This window comes from Lactuca saligna, chromosome 4, assembly GCF_052625555.1.
Source record: "Lactuca saligna cultivar CGN05327 chromosome 4, ASM5262555v1, whole genome shotgun sequence".
In the NCBI taxonomy this organism is placed as follows: Eukaryota; Viridiplantae; Streptophyta; class Magnoliopsida; order Asterales; family Asteraceae; genus Lactuca; species Lactuca saligna.
Genome location: NC_136420.1, coordinates 240922856 through 240939696, shown reverse-complemented (window position 1 = coordinate 240939696; position 16841 = coordinate 240922856). Strand labels below are relative to the sequence as shown.

Sequence of the window (16841 nt, the reverse complement as noted above, 5' to 3'; positions counted from 1 at the left end):
GGTGATTGAAGCATCCCGTGACACGAGGCTATATATTTAGGGAGGTGATACTTCCACGGATCTTTTTGATACATCCACTTAATTTTAAATGAAAATGACAATTATGCCCCTAATATGTATTTAGAATATAATTAATTATTCAAAGGAAGGGGATAATTTGTATCAAAACAATTAAAGTATAATACGTCTATGCTGGTCTTTCTCCAACGTTGCAATCTTCACTACAATCCACCCCAAATTTCTGATTCTTTTTTACGACAATCTTTAGCTTGCAATTCCTTCCAACTCTACTCAACTTGCTGATTCCGCCACCATCATTCTCATTGAATACCCTCCGCTGTTCCAATTTCTCATTTCAGATTGTCCGTACAGAAAAAGGAAGATAGTTAGGAAGAGCCGAAGAGGGAAAGAAAACTTACACCGATGGGCTGAAAACGATGAGGGGGAACTGGTTATTGCCGACGTATGGAACGGTGATGGTAAGCAGTAAGCACGAGGCCTACACTTGTGAGACTGATACAAGTGCAAAACATGAGCAGTGCATTTTCCCTCTGCTCGGATTCAAATTCAAATCTGTTGCAAATTACATCAAATCGAAGATACAATAAAAAGAAAACCATCATAAACTCGAAGAAATTCATATTATGGTGATGAATTATATGATTATTTTTCCTTTAGCCAACACTAAGAAATTGTTGCGAGCGAAAAGGAAAGAATTTCTCCGACGATCTGTTTAGGCGCATTTTCTTTCCTTCCTTTTGTTCCTCTATGAATGTATATTGCACCACCTGAAAAAATTTCTCCGGCTACTGTTGCAGTCTCATGAAGCGGCGTAATATAGACGACGACGGCATACACAAGCATAAACAAAGGGTTGTAAACGGCGATTGTTTGCAACCTCATAAAGCGATGAGTAGATCTCAAGAGGATACTATCACCTCTTCTACACCCCGTGGCTGATAATAGAGATTGGGAGCTTTCTCGTGTTTTTCAATTTGGATGGAAGATTGAGAGATTTGATAAAAGAATTGTTTCCTTTTTTTAATAAGCGGTCTCCGAGTATTGAGAGACGGTTGATTAACCTTTTTAAACAATTAATTACATTCTAAAGGGCATAGTTGTCATTTTCCTTGTAATTCCGTGGATGTATCAAAAAGTATCTTAGAAATATCAGCACCCATATATTTAGGTCCTGTGTGTTTAACTGTTAATTGAAAAATTAATAGGCAAACTTTTAAAAATTTAGATTTGAGGTGTTTGGTAGCCGCTTAGAAAATACCTCTTAATTGCACAAATGCCCTCTTAAAAACCTCTTAAAAAATCAGACATAAACCCGTGTCAAAAATAAAAAGAAACAATTGTGCCCCGGATAAAACTTCGCTTTTTCTTTTCTCATACGCACGCCTTTCTCTTCAACGCCACTTCTCTCTTCGGCCCCTTTCTCTTCCAACTCCGACCTGTTGCCTCCTTCCGACCTGCAACGCCACTGGCGCTGTCGGCTTCGCCTTCGCCTCCGTCACCTCTTTCGCCTCTGACAACTTTTGCAGGTAAAGTCTTTTTTTTCTCTTGCTATGTAATTCGAGTTTAATGCTTGAAAATCAATTATCATAGTTGTTTCCTCTAAAATTTGAAGATCAGAGCATCATTTGCTTTTTTTTTTCTCCCTAAAATCAAAGCAAGGTTTCCTTTTATTCCCCTGAAATTAGGGAATCGTTTGAAAATCTGATGATGTTGTCTTCATGTTGAATCATATGTTATCGTTGTCTTTCTCACTAATTTTTACAATTTTTTCATAATTAATCAAGTTCTGTATATGTCAAGAGCAATTGCGTCCTCACATCAACACTTCTCAATTTCCCTTTTGCTATGGTTTGTATATTGCATTTTGTAAGATCTTTCTAGTGAATTGTTCATTGTATGTACATGGATAATGGTGAATTGAGAGTTTAGGTTATTCAACACAACTTATAACCTTACCTGTTAAAGATTGTTTGGGAGAAGAAGTATGGGAGGGTGTACAACATAAGTATTGACATGTCGAGATACATATTATCTTCTTGTTTGTTAATCTTTGGAAGACTCTGAATGGTATGTACTCTAGAGACATTTTTGTTGAATTAATAGCAATTGAGTTATTGTAGTTTTCATGTTTTTGATAGCTATATCTTTTTTTACTAAAGATAAATCGAGAATAACTGTTTAGTATATATATCTTCACTGAAAGCAAGTGAATGAATGTTTCACTTTATGTTTGAGCAATACTATGTCATGAGTTTAAGCACCAAAAATAAATATGATAAGCTTATATGTTTCTTTGTTGAATTTGAATTTGTAGGTTAAACTGTTTGATTTGGAGACATGTTTTTGTCGATTTGAAAATATTAATGTTTTATTTGGATTTTGTGTTTAATTTGGATTTTGTATGGTATTTATATTTTTTTTTTTGTAGTTATTCAAGAAGTTGATTCAGCAAAAAATAATATAGAAGGGTATACTGGTCATTTTTATCATTCATCACAGTAATTCAGAGGTTCCAACCAAACAGCATGTTAAAAATTCAGATCTTAAAAATTTAAACCACTTTGCGCAGCTATTCATAGATGCATACCACAACCACAACCACGTTAATGATCGCTTTTTAAATCGTTACCCAATCAGTTGAGATACAATTTCAGTTCTGCGATCAAACACGTTGTAGGCTCGTTTAATTAAAATTAAGTCAAGATTATGTATAATTTAGACACTATTTTTTTTAATTATCTTCTAGACATTCTTCTGTTATGCATAGTGAAATCAGACACTTGTTTTATTTTCCTCTTCATGGACAATTACTTAATTTAGGTCAAATGGGGGAAGAAGAAATAAGAGATGATGGGTTAAATAATCAGAAAGAGACCGTTGAATTGGCCTCTGAGTTTACTGCAATAGAGGATATAGACATGAATCAAGCAGAAGACAGTAATGCTGAAGAAGAAGAAGATGATGATGATGATGATGATGATGATGAAGATTCAGAGGAGCCATATACATTAAGATTTGAAGGGGATATAGATCCCTTGGCTCTCACAGAGGTGGATGCTTTTGGAGTTGAGCCTTATGAGTGTTTGGAACGCATGGAGAATGAGTATGAAGCCTTGGCTGCTAAAAAGCGTAAAGCAAACCTCAGTTACAACCATGAAGGGTAATTATTATTATTTTTTTGTATCACTTTCCATGTCATATGTTTCCATCTCATGAACTGGGCCTTCTTTATGCAACCTTGTGGATTAAGCACAAGCTTATATTGATAATTGATATGATACTATCTAACATTTAGAAATTTTGTGCATTGTGCCAGAATGCCACCAGAAAAGAAGTTGAGACAAGAGGATTTCCCTGGTGCAAACTTTGAAGAATTATTGGCGGAAATGACATATGGAATGAGAAGAAAAAGAAAGGTATGCTAGACTTTCTTTTCAGGGTTGATTCCTAGTCCTACTATTACTATTTTTTTTTCTTTTTTAATGAATGTATAGTTGCAACATTCATTAGTTAGTCTCTTGTTGCTACCTGTATTATTATGTCAACTTGTGATTTTTGACGAATATGAATTCTGGCAGATTAAGAAAAGAGGTAGGAGGAAGGGATCAAAGAGAAAAGTTAGTCCAGAAATTACACGAAAATTAGGTGATGCTACACTCTTGTATGCACATGGGCAATATGAGGAGGTACAATGTTATAGTATTACCTTTGGTTTCCTTGTATATACCTTACCTTTTGAGGGTGTTTGGATTCCTCAGGAATTGGAATTCAGTTCCATTTGATTTCACTAAATCCCACCAGTGATTCCATAAATTAATGTTATTTCAGTTCCAATCCTACCTCATTTCTACAAAATGACTGATATATGGCTATACGCAATCTAAGCCATATTTTTAACGTTTTAGTATGCTGGTTTCTTCTTATTATCATCAAATTTTGTAGTTGGATCTCATTTCATCTTCTGCCAACCAAACGTGTGACAGATTCTCTTTCAAACAAAAAAAAACATCAAAACTTGGGAAACGTTTTCTTATCATTTGTTATTTCATGCTTCCATTCTCTTGGTTGTGTTTATATTTTTTGTGCTCATTTTGTTGTTGGTAATGAAATGATGTTAGGCCATACCTATACTGAGGGAAATCATTCGTGTTTCACCGAATCTGCCTGATTCATACCATACACTTGGTCTTATATATAATGCCATTGGGGATAAAATGAGATCCGTTAACTTTTATATGATTGCTGTACATTTGACACCCAAGGATGCATCTCTCTGGAAGCTACTCGTCACTTGGTCTTTGTGAGTTTTCTTCCAACATACTTAAATGTGTATATATATTCTTAGATGCATTTTTCTACTGAAAAGAAGAATATAAAAATGAGGCGTGATAAAATGCAGGGAACTAGGGAACCGTAAACAAGCCTGGTATTGTCTTGACCGAGCAATAAGGGCAGATCCGGAAGATGTGAGTCTTAGATATCACCGTGCCTCAGTTCATGTTGAGCTTAGAAACTATCAGAAGGCTGCTGAATCATATGAGCAAATCTGGCAACTTCGTCCTAAAAATGTTGAAGCATTGAAGACAGCAGCAATGGTTTGGTTTGGATTTACAAATCTATATATATTATTGGAATGGGAATGAATTAACTGTTTTGGTATTTTCAGATGTACCAAAGATGTAGTCAGCATGAACGCATTGTCTGCATTCTTGAAGAGTATTTGAGAAAGAACCCAAAAGATGCTGATCTGAGTGTGGTTCATTTATTAGCTTCAATGCATATGTTGGGAAATGCACATGAGAAAGCTCTTCACCATATTGAGTATGCACGACAGAATTATTCTGCTGGTAAAGACTTACCTGTTGAGCTGTTGGTTCAAGCAGGGATATGCCATGTTCATCTTGGAAACATGGAAAAAGCACAGGTATTTTTTTTTTCAAAAAAAAAAAAAGGATTCCTTTATATTTCATGGATTGTAATAAGAAGAAATGCAAGTGTAATGCTTGCTATAATAGAATTTTTTGTGGAAAGAACATTACTATTTCTTATATTTATCCCTTGACTGTGCTCTTTGAAACTAACCCCTCTTTCTCTTTTTTTTTTTTGTCAAATGTTTGTAGGCTTTCTTCGGTGTGTTCACACATGAGACTGTAAATGATTATTCTCACTTAATTATTGAAGCTGCTGACTCATTAATGATTGCAAAGCACCATGAATCCGCATTGAAGTACTACCTGATGTTAGAAGGGAATGATGGTGTCAATAAAGTAAGTAAATAACCTTGATTTCTTGTCTGTGCAAAAGACGTAAATACCCTCATGCTGATTGTGTTTGGTGTATCGGACTGGGACAAAAATTGCACTTTTTAAAAGGTGTAGCAAGACTCTCGTCTATGCAAAAGACGTAAATACCCTCCCCATGCCCATGCCCATGCCCATGCCCATGCCCATCATTGGAAATATCTCTAAAAAGCTTGTCTGTGCACTCCTTCCTGGTATAGCAGATGAAGTCTAATGTCATGGATAACTTTATATGTTTTTGAATCTGGACCTTTTCTAGTATGGAAAGGGAATGCTCAATGCTCAATGCTCCATGTGGGAGAAGGGAATATTTTATTTAAGCCTAGAGTCTTGTTGATTTCTAATTTATGTGATTTTTTGTATTGAATTGGGTAAAGGGACTACTTTATTTTAACATCGGGCGTTGTTACTCCTTCTTAAGTTCAAGAACACAAGCAATTGACTACTTCTACAAAGGTACCACATGATTCAGATTCATCATCTATAGTAGTGAGTTCTGAATATCAAAACATGTTCTTCAGTTTATATGAGTAGATAAAAACTTAAAATTATTGTTTACTCACATTCAGTCTGAAAAAGAAATACTTTTTTTATGTTGTGAAGCTACTGGAAAGCTTTATGAATCTTTTTCTAAATGAACTTTTTGTTTCACATTTGATTGAAGCGTTGATATCTCAGAGTAAAATATTTATTGGTAATTGTATTTTCTTGACAGCTCTACATGAACATGAAGACAACATTGATGCTAGGTTGGAACTAGTGTCAGTTTTGTTATTAGTAGATAAGGAAGATGAAGCCATTTCTGTACTTTCTCCACCTTCTGATTCAGGTTTGCTAGATTTTATTTTAAGGAGTTAATAAATAATACTCAATTTGTTCTTATCTAATTGTTTACATTTTCAGAATCAAGAGTTGATGGAACCTCTGATGCCGATGGGGTTGGGGTGATGAAACCTTGGTGGACTGACAAAAATATAAAGTTAAAGCTTTGTTATATTTATAAATCCAAAGGTTTGACCGAAGCATTTATTGATGCAATATTTCCATTGGTTCGTGAAACATTGTTTCTTGAAACTATTCAACGAAAGGTGATTTTGCGCAACCTCTTTTTAACACATAGTGTTGAGTAATCATTTATTACTTTTCTACTATCGATCATAAAAAAATATTCTTACTTAATCAAGTGCTATTTGCCTTTCTAGGTGGAATTTAAGACAATGGTTTACTTTTCAGCTTTAAATTCATTCATGTGAATTATTTTAAACTTTCTATAAAATGAAATTTTACATTAAGTTTTATAAGAAATATAGTGTGAAGTGTAAACTTTATATATTGTTTTGAACTTGAAATGTAATCCATATGACTCCAAAACATATGTGTTTCATTCTCCTCAAACTGCAGAAGTATGTATTATAATTACTTTGTATGTTTATTTACTACTCATATTTGTTTTGTTATTAAGGAGTATTTATCACCCCCTTACATGAAATAAAGCATTTTATATCCTTGGTACATTGAAAATTGTATTTACATTTTGGTTGATTTTCCTTTACACTTGTCTTCTAGATTAATTTTTTATGCTCACTTTTTTCCAAAAAAGTTCATATGTGCACTGTATGACTTTCCATTCAGGATATTTAGAGAAACTGAAACATCCAAGCATTTCACTTTACGTTAAAGATGCATATTTCATATGTTTTGATAGATATTTGATTTATTAGGTTAGACCAAAGAAAAAGCTACCAAAAAGTGAGCTGCATAAAAGAGCTGAGGTATTAGATGAACATCAACCTGACAATTTATTTCAAGGATTCCGCCCTATTGCTTCTTCTTCAGATCTGTAAGTCTTGCATATCCGTTCTTTATAGATTATTGTTATTATTATTAAAGAGTGATTTTATTTTTTGCATGCATTGCTTGGAATAATTAATGGTGAACAGGTCGAAAGCTTCTAGAGCAAAGAAGTTGCTGAGGAAAAAAGCAGCAGAAAGAGAAGAAAGGCGAGCTGCAGCATTGGCTGCTGGAGTTGAGTGGCATAGTGACGAATCAGATGATGATTCTCCTGTAAGTATGCATGTTAAACGGATAAATGAGTATTATATATTATTTTCTTTACATTTCAAGTTTGTTGTAGCGTATTATAATTGAAAATCTTGATCTATTATTCTTATGTAATAAATCATTAAATTGTGTCATGTCATGTGGCAGGTATATAGAGAACCTCCCCTGCCTCATCTCTTAAAGGATGAAGAACATCATAGGCTCATTGTAGATGTAAGTGCTTCTTGTGGAAACCTGTAATTATGTTTATGTTCATATAATGGAAACATGAATTCTTATATAATTATATTTCTCAATGTTAAGAAAGGTGGATAATGTTCATGTATATTGTTGAGGATAATGTATATAGTTGATGATTTCCAGTTGCTATTGTGAGTTGGGTTATTGCATAAGGATAAATATAGAAAAGCACAATGCAATTATGAAGTACCACCATTTTATTTAATTTAGCCATTTACATCTGTATAAAATTTAGGGTAACATGCAGAAAAAACCCAATGCGCTTTTTATCAAAGAAATGATTATAACTTTGAAAGTTAGAAATGTATGTCTGTGCACAAAACCAGGAAAAGCAGAGTTTTTAATAAGTTAGAAATATAAATGTTTAATCACTGTAAGTGGGTAACCTACAGTCCTACACCTACCTGTAGAATTAGAATCTTTCCAGATTAAATGCCATTAATGATGGATGATGATACATGCTTTTATTTGTAGCTGTGCAGAGCATTAGTATCAGTGCAAAGATATTGGGAAGCACTTGAAATTATCACTTCAACCCTTAAATTGGCACAAAACACTCTAACAACAGACAAACAAGAGGAGCTTCGTTCACTTGGAGCACGTAAGTCTTAATAAATATCACATGACACTACCAAACATCCTACCTACATACATTTCTAGCATTGGGTTTTCAGAAAATCTCCTTATTAGGACATTGTACTTTGAAAAGCTATGATGGTAGATGACACTGCTAGATATTTCAAAGTACAATGAAAGTAAGATGCTATATGATTATTTATTTATTTATTTATTTTTTTAAATTCCTACAGAGATAGCGTATAATATTGATGGTCCCACGAATGGATGGGATTGTGCCCGATACATCATTACCCAAAACCCTTATAGCTTTGCAGCCTGGAACATCTACTATAAAATTATGTTAAGGTATACTACATACTTACTTTATCATCATATATGCATATTTTTACATCATCACATCTTGTTTCTTTTTATTTTCCCATTATTTGATTAATGACGCTTAAAAATATCTGCACACCAGGGGCAGATTTGTAAAAGATTACGACTTATTCCTTTACTTTGTCTACTAAGTTGTTCTTTCTGCATTAAGTTAAAAAGATAGCTTGCCTTACATTATTTACAGGATCAAGTCCTTGTTGTGGATAAATACGCTGAATTGAAAATAATGTTTACGTTCTTTTAATCACACACAGATCGAGGCTGGATAAGCATAATAAATTTTTGCTTGAAAAGCTTGCGAAACATGAAGATTGTGTGCCAGCACTTTTAATAAAAGGACATGTATTTACAATGCATAGCCAGCATCAAGTAGCTGCAAGATATTACCTGAAAGCATATAGATTGATGCCAGAGAATGCTTTGCTAAATCTTTGTGCTGGTATGTATTTCTTTTCTTTTCTCTCAATAGCATATATTATATTTGTTTTTAATTTCTATATAGCATAATTAATGAATTGCTCTTGTTTCACTTGGTATTTTTTTTTTAATCTTAAAGGAACTGCCCTAATCAATCTAGCCCTTGGATTGCGACTTCATAACAAGCATCAATGTGTCTTGCAAGGCTTGGCTTTTCTCTACAACAATCTTCGCCTTTCTGATAACAGCCAGGTCTTCATCATTCTCCTTCATTTCATTATAAAATGTTACATTTTATTCGTTATGTTGTTTTTTATTTGAGTATATTTCTTGTGGCATTCCTGTTGTCAAGAAATACAAAAACAATCTTTCACAACATCATAGGGAACATACAAATATTGTATAAGAAAAATAGAAAATATCATGCAAATACCGTTATCTCCTATTTGAGTCAAATATGAGTTGAAACATGGAAATGATATATTTAATAGAATAGAATAAAGTCTAGACTTGTGTGGCCATTATACTTGTTTACAAACTATGCTAAAACAGAAAGCAACTTAGGGTGCGTTTAGTTGCGGAAAAATGGACCGTTTTCCGGAAAAATTTTCCAAGAAAAATGAGAATTTTGAAAACACGCTTAGTTCGTCTATTTTTCACGGAAAATGAAAATTTTCCGTTTTCTAAAATTACAAAGAAGTTGGAAAATTTTGGAAAACTGATAATCATTGTTTTCCATATTTTTCTAATTCCAAAATTTTTCTATAAACACACACCCACTCCACCCCATCCACCTCTACCTACCCTCACCTTAACATCCCCCACACACACACCCGCACACGCACACCAACCCACAAACACACACATACATACATACATACATACATACCCACTCACACACACACACCAACCCACACACACATACATATTCACCCACACACACCCACCCACATACATACATGCCCACACACACACACGGACACATCGACCCGCGCACACACACACACACACACAAACCCACACACATACACATACATACCCACCCACAAACACACACATATATACCCACCCACCCACCCACACACACACCCACACACCCACCCACACACATACACATACATACCCACCCACACATACACCCACCTACAAACACACACACACACACACACACACCCACCTACCCGCACACACACATACACATACATACCCACACACACACACACACACACCAACCCCCCCCCCCCCCCCCCCCCCCCCCACACACACACACACACACACACACACACATACATACCCATCCACACACACACCCACAAACACCCACACATACATACCCACACCCACCCATACACACACACACACCAACCCACAAACACACACGCACATACATACCCACCTACACACACATCCACACACTAACCCACACCTACCCCCACTCCCACCCTTACAGACACACACACCCACACACACACAAACCTACACCTACCCCCACAAACACACACTCGCACCCCCACCACCCAACACCACCACGACAATCACCGACCTACCATCACCACCACCACCACCACCGTTGCCGCCACCATCACCACCACTGACATAATTGTCGCTGCCACCACCATCGCCTGTCATCACCACTACCGCCGCCGACCCGCTACCGTCACCACCACCACCCACTCCTTACCACCGCTACCGTTTTTTAAAAATGAAATCCGATAGAAAAATACACATCTAAACACGTTTTCTAATTTTTTAAAACTGAAAATGAAAAATGAATAAGTTTAACTAAACGCGTTTTCTAAATTTTTCAATGAAAAATAAAAACGGAAAACGAAAATCGAAAAGGGAAAACAAAAAATAAAAAATGAAAATTGTTTTTCCGTAACTAAACGCAACCTTAGTGTTTTTTTTTTTTTTTTTTTTTTTTTTTTTTTGTTTGACTTGATGACTTAATCCGGTAGGCTATATAGGGATGCTTCTCACTGACTTATTGTGGAATGAATGTCTTAATAGGGAAAGCCAGGAAAACAAGATTTTCTCTTATAAAAAGAATCAGATACCACATTTATTATATAATTGCTCATCAAGGACAGTTTATCCTAAACAGTAGATTTTTGGTTGTAAAGTAAACTAGTGGCATAAGATGAGTGAGAAATGAGATGCAATGACCATATAACTGAATTTAGAGTTAAATGCAAGGAATAGCAATCATTTGTATATTATTACACCTTACAGCCATTTCTTTCTATTATGGCATTGTACTTACAGTTTATTTTGAAAAATGTACCCAATCAAAGCATCGTACTTTCATAATTCTTCATATTATGACATTATACTTTGTATAATTGGGTTGCTTTTTCAAAGTGCAATGCCTTAATAGGAAGAAATAAGAGTAAACAAATCAATGGAAGTAGGTTGTTATTTCTTGCATCTAAAACCATAACTGAAGTGGCTTTTGGAAATGTTTTTTGTATTACAGGAAGCTTTATACAACCTAGCACGAGCCTATCACCATGTTGGTCTTATTTCACTTGCGGCTACATGCTATGAGAAGGTGCTTACAATTCATCAAAAAGATCACCCAATTCCAAAGCTCCCCAATGATGGTCTACAACCCACACATGACTTAAAACCCGGATACTGTGACCTTAAAAGAGAAGCAGCTTATAATTTGCACCTCATTTATAAAAATAGTGGGGCCATGGATCTTGCCAGACAGCTGCTTAAAGACCACTGTACTCTTTAACTTAGGACCTGTGTATATATGTAATGTATATTACTTTTTCAGCTTACTTACTACCCTAGAGTTTTTTGCTATTTGTTGGCTTTTATCCCAAGACTTTATTAACACCTAGGATAAGTGGTTATATTAACAGGAAAGTGTATGCAACTTGTGTTGGCTCTGGCTTTGTTAGAAAAGTACGCACATAACACCTTAATACATGGAAAAATACTTCAGTTGCTTGTTTGTTTGCTTACTCGAGGCATATGACAAAACAAGTTGCACTGTGTGTTTCTACATTTCTTTTTGTTTACTAAGGCATTGCACTTTGAAAAATCAATCAATTTTGAAAATTGTACTTTTTCATTTTTTTTTTGACATGCTAAGAAACATCCATCAATTTTAGCAATGAAAATTGTCATAATTGAATGACATTGCTGTAATTGGGTGAATGTTTCAAATGTTGTAATAGGAAATAATAAATGTAAACGAATGAAAATATGTTAACCCAACATAACATATGATCAAACACCTTGTCATAAAATCAAAAAGTATAGATTACATGAGTGGCATTTGATTGTGATGATGAAGAGCTGAAATTTGGGGTTTACAGGGTTGGGGTTCGTTCAATGTTTCCAGAAATAACAGTTAGAATGTTGTTTCCAAAGGGATCGCTCAAGTGAGAAGCTAGGTTTTCAACAGGGCCCTGTCCAGTCACATACGCTTGGATGAAGAACGCAAACATGGAGAACATTGCTAGTCTACCATTCTTGATCTCTTTCACCTTCAACAATGCAAACTGGTCTGGATCATTAGCCAATCCCAATGGGTCAAATGGGCCACCAGGGTGTAGCTTGTCCTCAAAATCCTGTACATAAATAAATTAAAACCTCCCAAAATTAATTAATCACGGAAGGAATACAATATTCTGAAACAGTTGGTTATTTATTAATTCTATATATGATTCATACCAAGCCGTTGGTGATTCTGTAGTATTCAGCACCACCAACAAGAACAACCTCTGCAACGACAGCCAGGACGAGGTTAATGGGGATGTTCTTCCCAAAGTAATTCAATGTGTTCCCATCAAGTAGTAGAGCACCCGTCTGCATCCATATACCCAAATAAACTAAACTCGTTAAAGTTTTAGTCTTTAATTAATTAGTTATTTCAGCATGATATATATGATATGTGATACGAACCTTGAACCAGACAGCTTCAGGGCCACAGTTGGCACCATACTTGTTGAAGGCCTCGGGAATGATGCAACCCGCGGCACCCAGCATAGCCCATCGTGCATGAATAAGCTCGAACGCTTGGTATCTGCATACCATATCATTACTTGTTGTAATTAACTTAGAGACAGCAATGACTGTGTCAATGTGTGTGTGTGTACACAGAAATATATACAGAAAACCAAACTCAGTTGACAGTTGGTTGATCATAATCGATTTTCCCCAATCGAGTTGACTCCATAAACTATAATCTATTATCTTGAGTAATTGATCAGTGGGAACTTACTTGGCAAAGTCTTCTGGTTTCTTGCCAAGTCCAAAAGGATCATAACCATAACTGCATATGAGATGATGAAAAAAAGTCATTAGGTAATTGACTTACTTGTGAATGTAGATGGTAGTGTGTAATTAGGTAATTGACTTACTCTCCGGCGACTTCCCCATTGAGGTACTCTGGGATTTCCGACCGGTCCAAAAGACCTTCGGGCAAGAATATTCTTCTCTCAGGACCTGTAATTATTTCAGATAAGTATTTCATGAGGATGGATGCATAGTAGTAGTAGTAGTAGTAGTAGTGATATATTATTATGTATAATTAATACTTACCGTACCACTTGGCAAGCTCGTCGGAAGCCGGGGTGACGGGGGCGGGCTTAGCCTTGGGTGCAGGTTTCTTCTTTTGGAAAAGGGCGACGGTCTTAAAGCTGGCTGCAGGACTAGAAGCCGAAGGAGCCGTCTTGGATGTACCGGAAAACTTGAGCTGGTTTCCAAGAATTTCCGACACACCCAGGGAGGACGCTGCTGCCATAGAAGCCATTCTTGCCGGAAATTAAACCTTTAGCTGTTTTTGTTTGTCTGCGATGAGAATTGATGACAAGGGAGAGGTCCTTGCTAAATGGAACTTCTCGTGGATGTGGACTTGCCACGTAGGATGTCTCTGATTGGTTGGAGGAGGGAAATGAAATCTGATGCTGCTATCATATAGGATTATCTCGATGACGTGGCGGATTACGATATTTGAATATACTGCATCTGCATGCATGATGATGGCCCTGCATTAGCTACGGAACTTTTTGAACTTGTGGATCAGAAAATGCCGGATAACATGTCAATTGTTTTCATTCTAATTTATACATTCCTATTTCATTTTCTTGTATATACATATTACTAATATTTAATAAAATATAATATCTAATTTATACATTCCTACTTCATGACATTTTCTAAGAACCCTAACTAATCATCTAATCACAAAAATGGCCACCCAAAATTGGGGGATTCAACTATCTATCTATCTATTATTATTATTATTATTATTATTTTTTTTAACTGACCAACATTTCCAAAATACCTAATTTCGGAGTAATTTATATAAACATTCTCTGCTTTGGAATTATTTTTACTGGTCCTTACAATTTATAGAAATGATCCCTATAGTGATAGGAAAATTATAGAAATGATTGATTTCCGCCTAATAGAAAAATTACGTAATTGATCCTCTTCTTCACAAAATTATGAAAATAGTCATACTTAATAATAAAATTACAAATACCCTCTATGTAAGAGGGAAGAAAACATTACAAAATGATATTAAACATATTGGATTAGTTAACCCGTGACAATACGAAATATTATACTAGTTATAAATAATTTCATGTCGATAAAGTCATGAAAAATAGAATAGAAAATTTGTACGGTTACTTTTTGATAATTTAAGACAAGGATAATAACTTAAAAGGGTAATATATTTTTCGATTTGTACATATTTGGTCATTGAGTTTATTTTTTGTTCACATTTACCCTTTCAACTTGTTAAACTGTACACATTCAGTCCTTATGACCCGTTATTTCAGGTTAACCGGTAAAAATATCTTAATAGGGTAATATATATTTCATTTTGTATACATTTAGTCATTAATATTTTTGTACACATTTAGTCCTTAATTTTTTTTGTTGCAAAATAATTTATTTTTGTTTTTGTACTCATTCAATACTTATGAATGTTTTATTTAAGTTTTTCTCACAACATCTTACATGGAACAATCATTAACGAAGTGTTTTAGGCTTTTGATGCTTATGTCAATCGAGATCTCAACTACTTGGTTGCTTAGGTTATATGTTTTGAACGTCATAAGTTTTTTATACTATCTCGGATTTTAACGATCTTTATATCTATACGTTTGTATTTAAGTCTACTACAACTTTCGTTTAGATTAATCACATTAAAAAGTAATATATTTTCTAATTACGATCTTTATATCCATATGTTATTTTATGAATGCATGTATGGATGTATTTTTATAAAATCGTAGTAAAAAATATTATATTTTAATGTGAGTAACCTTAATGAAAGTTATAATAGACTTAAAAAACGAACATGTAAATATAAAGATCGTAAAAATCAGATATCTTATGAATAAGTTACGATGTCCGGAATACAAAATCTAAGCCAAATCACAAGACCTATGCAACCAAGCAGTCGAGACCGCGATGGATATAAGCATCAACAGACCCAAACACATCATCAATCAGGGACAGATACAAGATTTGGTAGTAGGTGTTGCCGGTCCGTAGTAGGTGTTGCTAATAAGTAGAAAAAAGAAAAACAAATCGAAAAATATCAAAAAATTTACACTGCGTATAGAAAAAGCAGGGATTGTCGGTGCCACTGCGGGCACCCAAAGAGAACAATCCCTATCATCAATGATAGTTTCATGTCAGATGTCGTGAGAAAAACCCTAAATAAATCATTCATAAGTACTGAATTGGTACAAAAACAAAAAATGACTTATTTTGAAACGAAAAAAATATTAAGGACTAAATGTGTACAAAAATATTAATGACTAAATGTGTACAAAATGAGAAATATATTACCCTAATAAGTCATTTTTTCCGGCTAACCTGGAATAACCGATCATAAGGACTGAATGTGTACAGTTTAACAAGTTGAAGGGGTAAATGTGGACGTAAAAAAAACTCAGTGGCCAAATGTGTTCAAATCAAAAAATATATTACCCTTTTAAGTCATTATCCCAGACAACTAAGTAAAAAAAAAAAAAAAAAAAAAAGAACGAATAGCAAAGTTACAAATTGGTTCATTTGCTTCTTAAAAATATAAAAAGAGCCCCTACATTTTATAAAAATATAGAAATGGTCATCGTATTTCACAAAATTATTGAAAAGGTCCTTGTGTTTTACAAAATTACGGAAACTTTCCCTATATAATAACGAATTAGCATAAATGATCTATATGTTTGATAAAGTTACATAATTGATTTCTACTTAATAGAAAAATTAGGTAATTGATCATATACTTCACAAAATTATGAAAATAGTCCTACTTAATAATGAAATTACAAATACGCTCTAAGAGAAGGAAACATTACAAAAATGATATTAAATAGAGCTGACAATTTTCGACACGACCCGCGATACGATACGAAATAAATGAGTTTGGGCCGTCAACCCGCTAACGCGCCAACCCGTTTACTAAACGGGTCATATATGAGTTTCTAAAAAAAATAAACGGGTTGACTCGCCAACCCATTTATATTCTTAATTAAAAATTTTATTTTATTTTTAAATGTATTTATGTATCAAGTATTAGTATTTAATAAGTATTATATATATATATATATATATATATATATATATATATATATATATATATATATATATATATATATATACGGAAAGGATCAAATGAGAACACCTAAAAGGTTGAGAACGCGAGAACAAGTATATTCATTTGTGATGTCATGTATTCATTTGTGGAGAAATGATGAATTTTTATGCACAATCAACATGAATAAGTTTTTTCTTTTCAATTGAATTTAAAGGCGTAAAAATTTATCCTTTTCTCTAAAATGAATATATGGAATCACAAATGAA

General features: G+C 34.3%; 2 protein-coding genes across 3 annotated transcripts; one reads left to right on the top strand and one right to left on the bottom strand.

Annotated features, from left to right (window-relative positions):
- Nucleotides 1–1351: 1351 nt before the first annotated feature.
- On the top strand, nt 1352–11957 carry LOC145043426 (tetratricopeptide repeat (TPR)-containing protein). Of its 2 annotated transcripts, none has more exons than XM_078992073.1 (19): nt 1352–1547; nt 2842–3181; nt 3338–3437; nt 3600–3707; nt 4140–4321; nt 4421–4616; nt 4688–4945; nt 5142–5288; nt 5699–5777; nt 6037–6150; nt 6225–6409; nt 7043–7161; nt 7262–7385; nt 7530–7595; nt 8097–8223; nt 8432–8546; nt 8834–9018; nt 9136–9248; nt 11473–11957. In XM_078992073.1, the coding sequence occupies exons 2-19, from the start codon at nt 2847–2849 to the stop codon at nt 11737–11739; spliced, it is 2820 nt and encodes a 939-aa protein (XP_078848199.1). In that variant the 5' UTR covers nt 1352–1547; nt 2842–2846; the 3' UTR covers nt 11740–11957. The 2 variants fall into 2 exon arrangements, with proteins under 2 accessions (XP_078848199.1, XP_078848198.1); XM_078992072.1 differs by lacking the exon at nt 1352–1547 and adding an exon at nt 1899–2088.
- A 279-nt stretch (nt 11958–12236) lies between these two features.
- Nucleotides 12237–13835, bottom strand: LOC145043427 (chlorophyll a-b binding protein CP26, chloroplastic-like). The gene is made up of 6 exons (XM_078992074.1): nt 13557–13835; nt 13376–13460; nt 13237–13287; nt 12918–13038; nt 12687–12821; nt 12237–12583 (listed from the first exon to the last, which is right to left on the bottom strand). Exons 1-6 carry the CDS (start codon nt 13765–13767, stop codon nt 12323–12325), a joined length of 864 nt encoding a protein of 287 aa, XP_078848200.1. The 5' UTR covers nt 13768–13835; the 3' UTR covers nt 12237–12322.
- Nucleotides 13836–16841: the final 3006 nt, after the last annotated feature.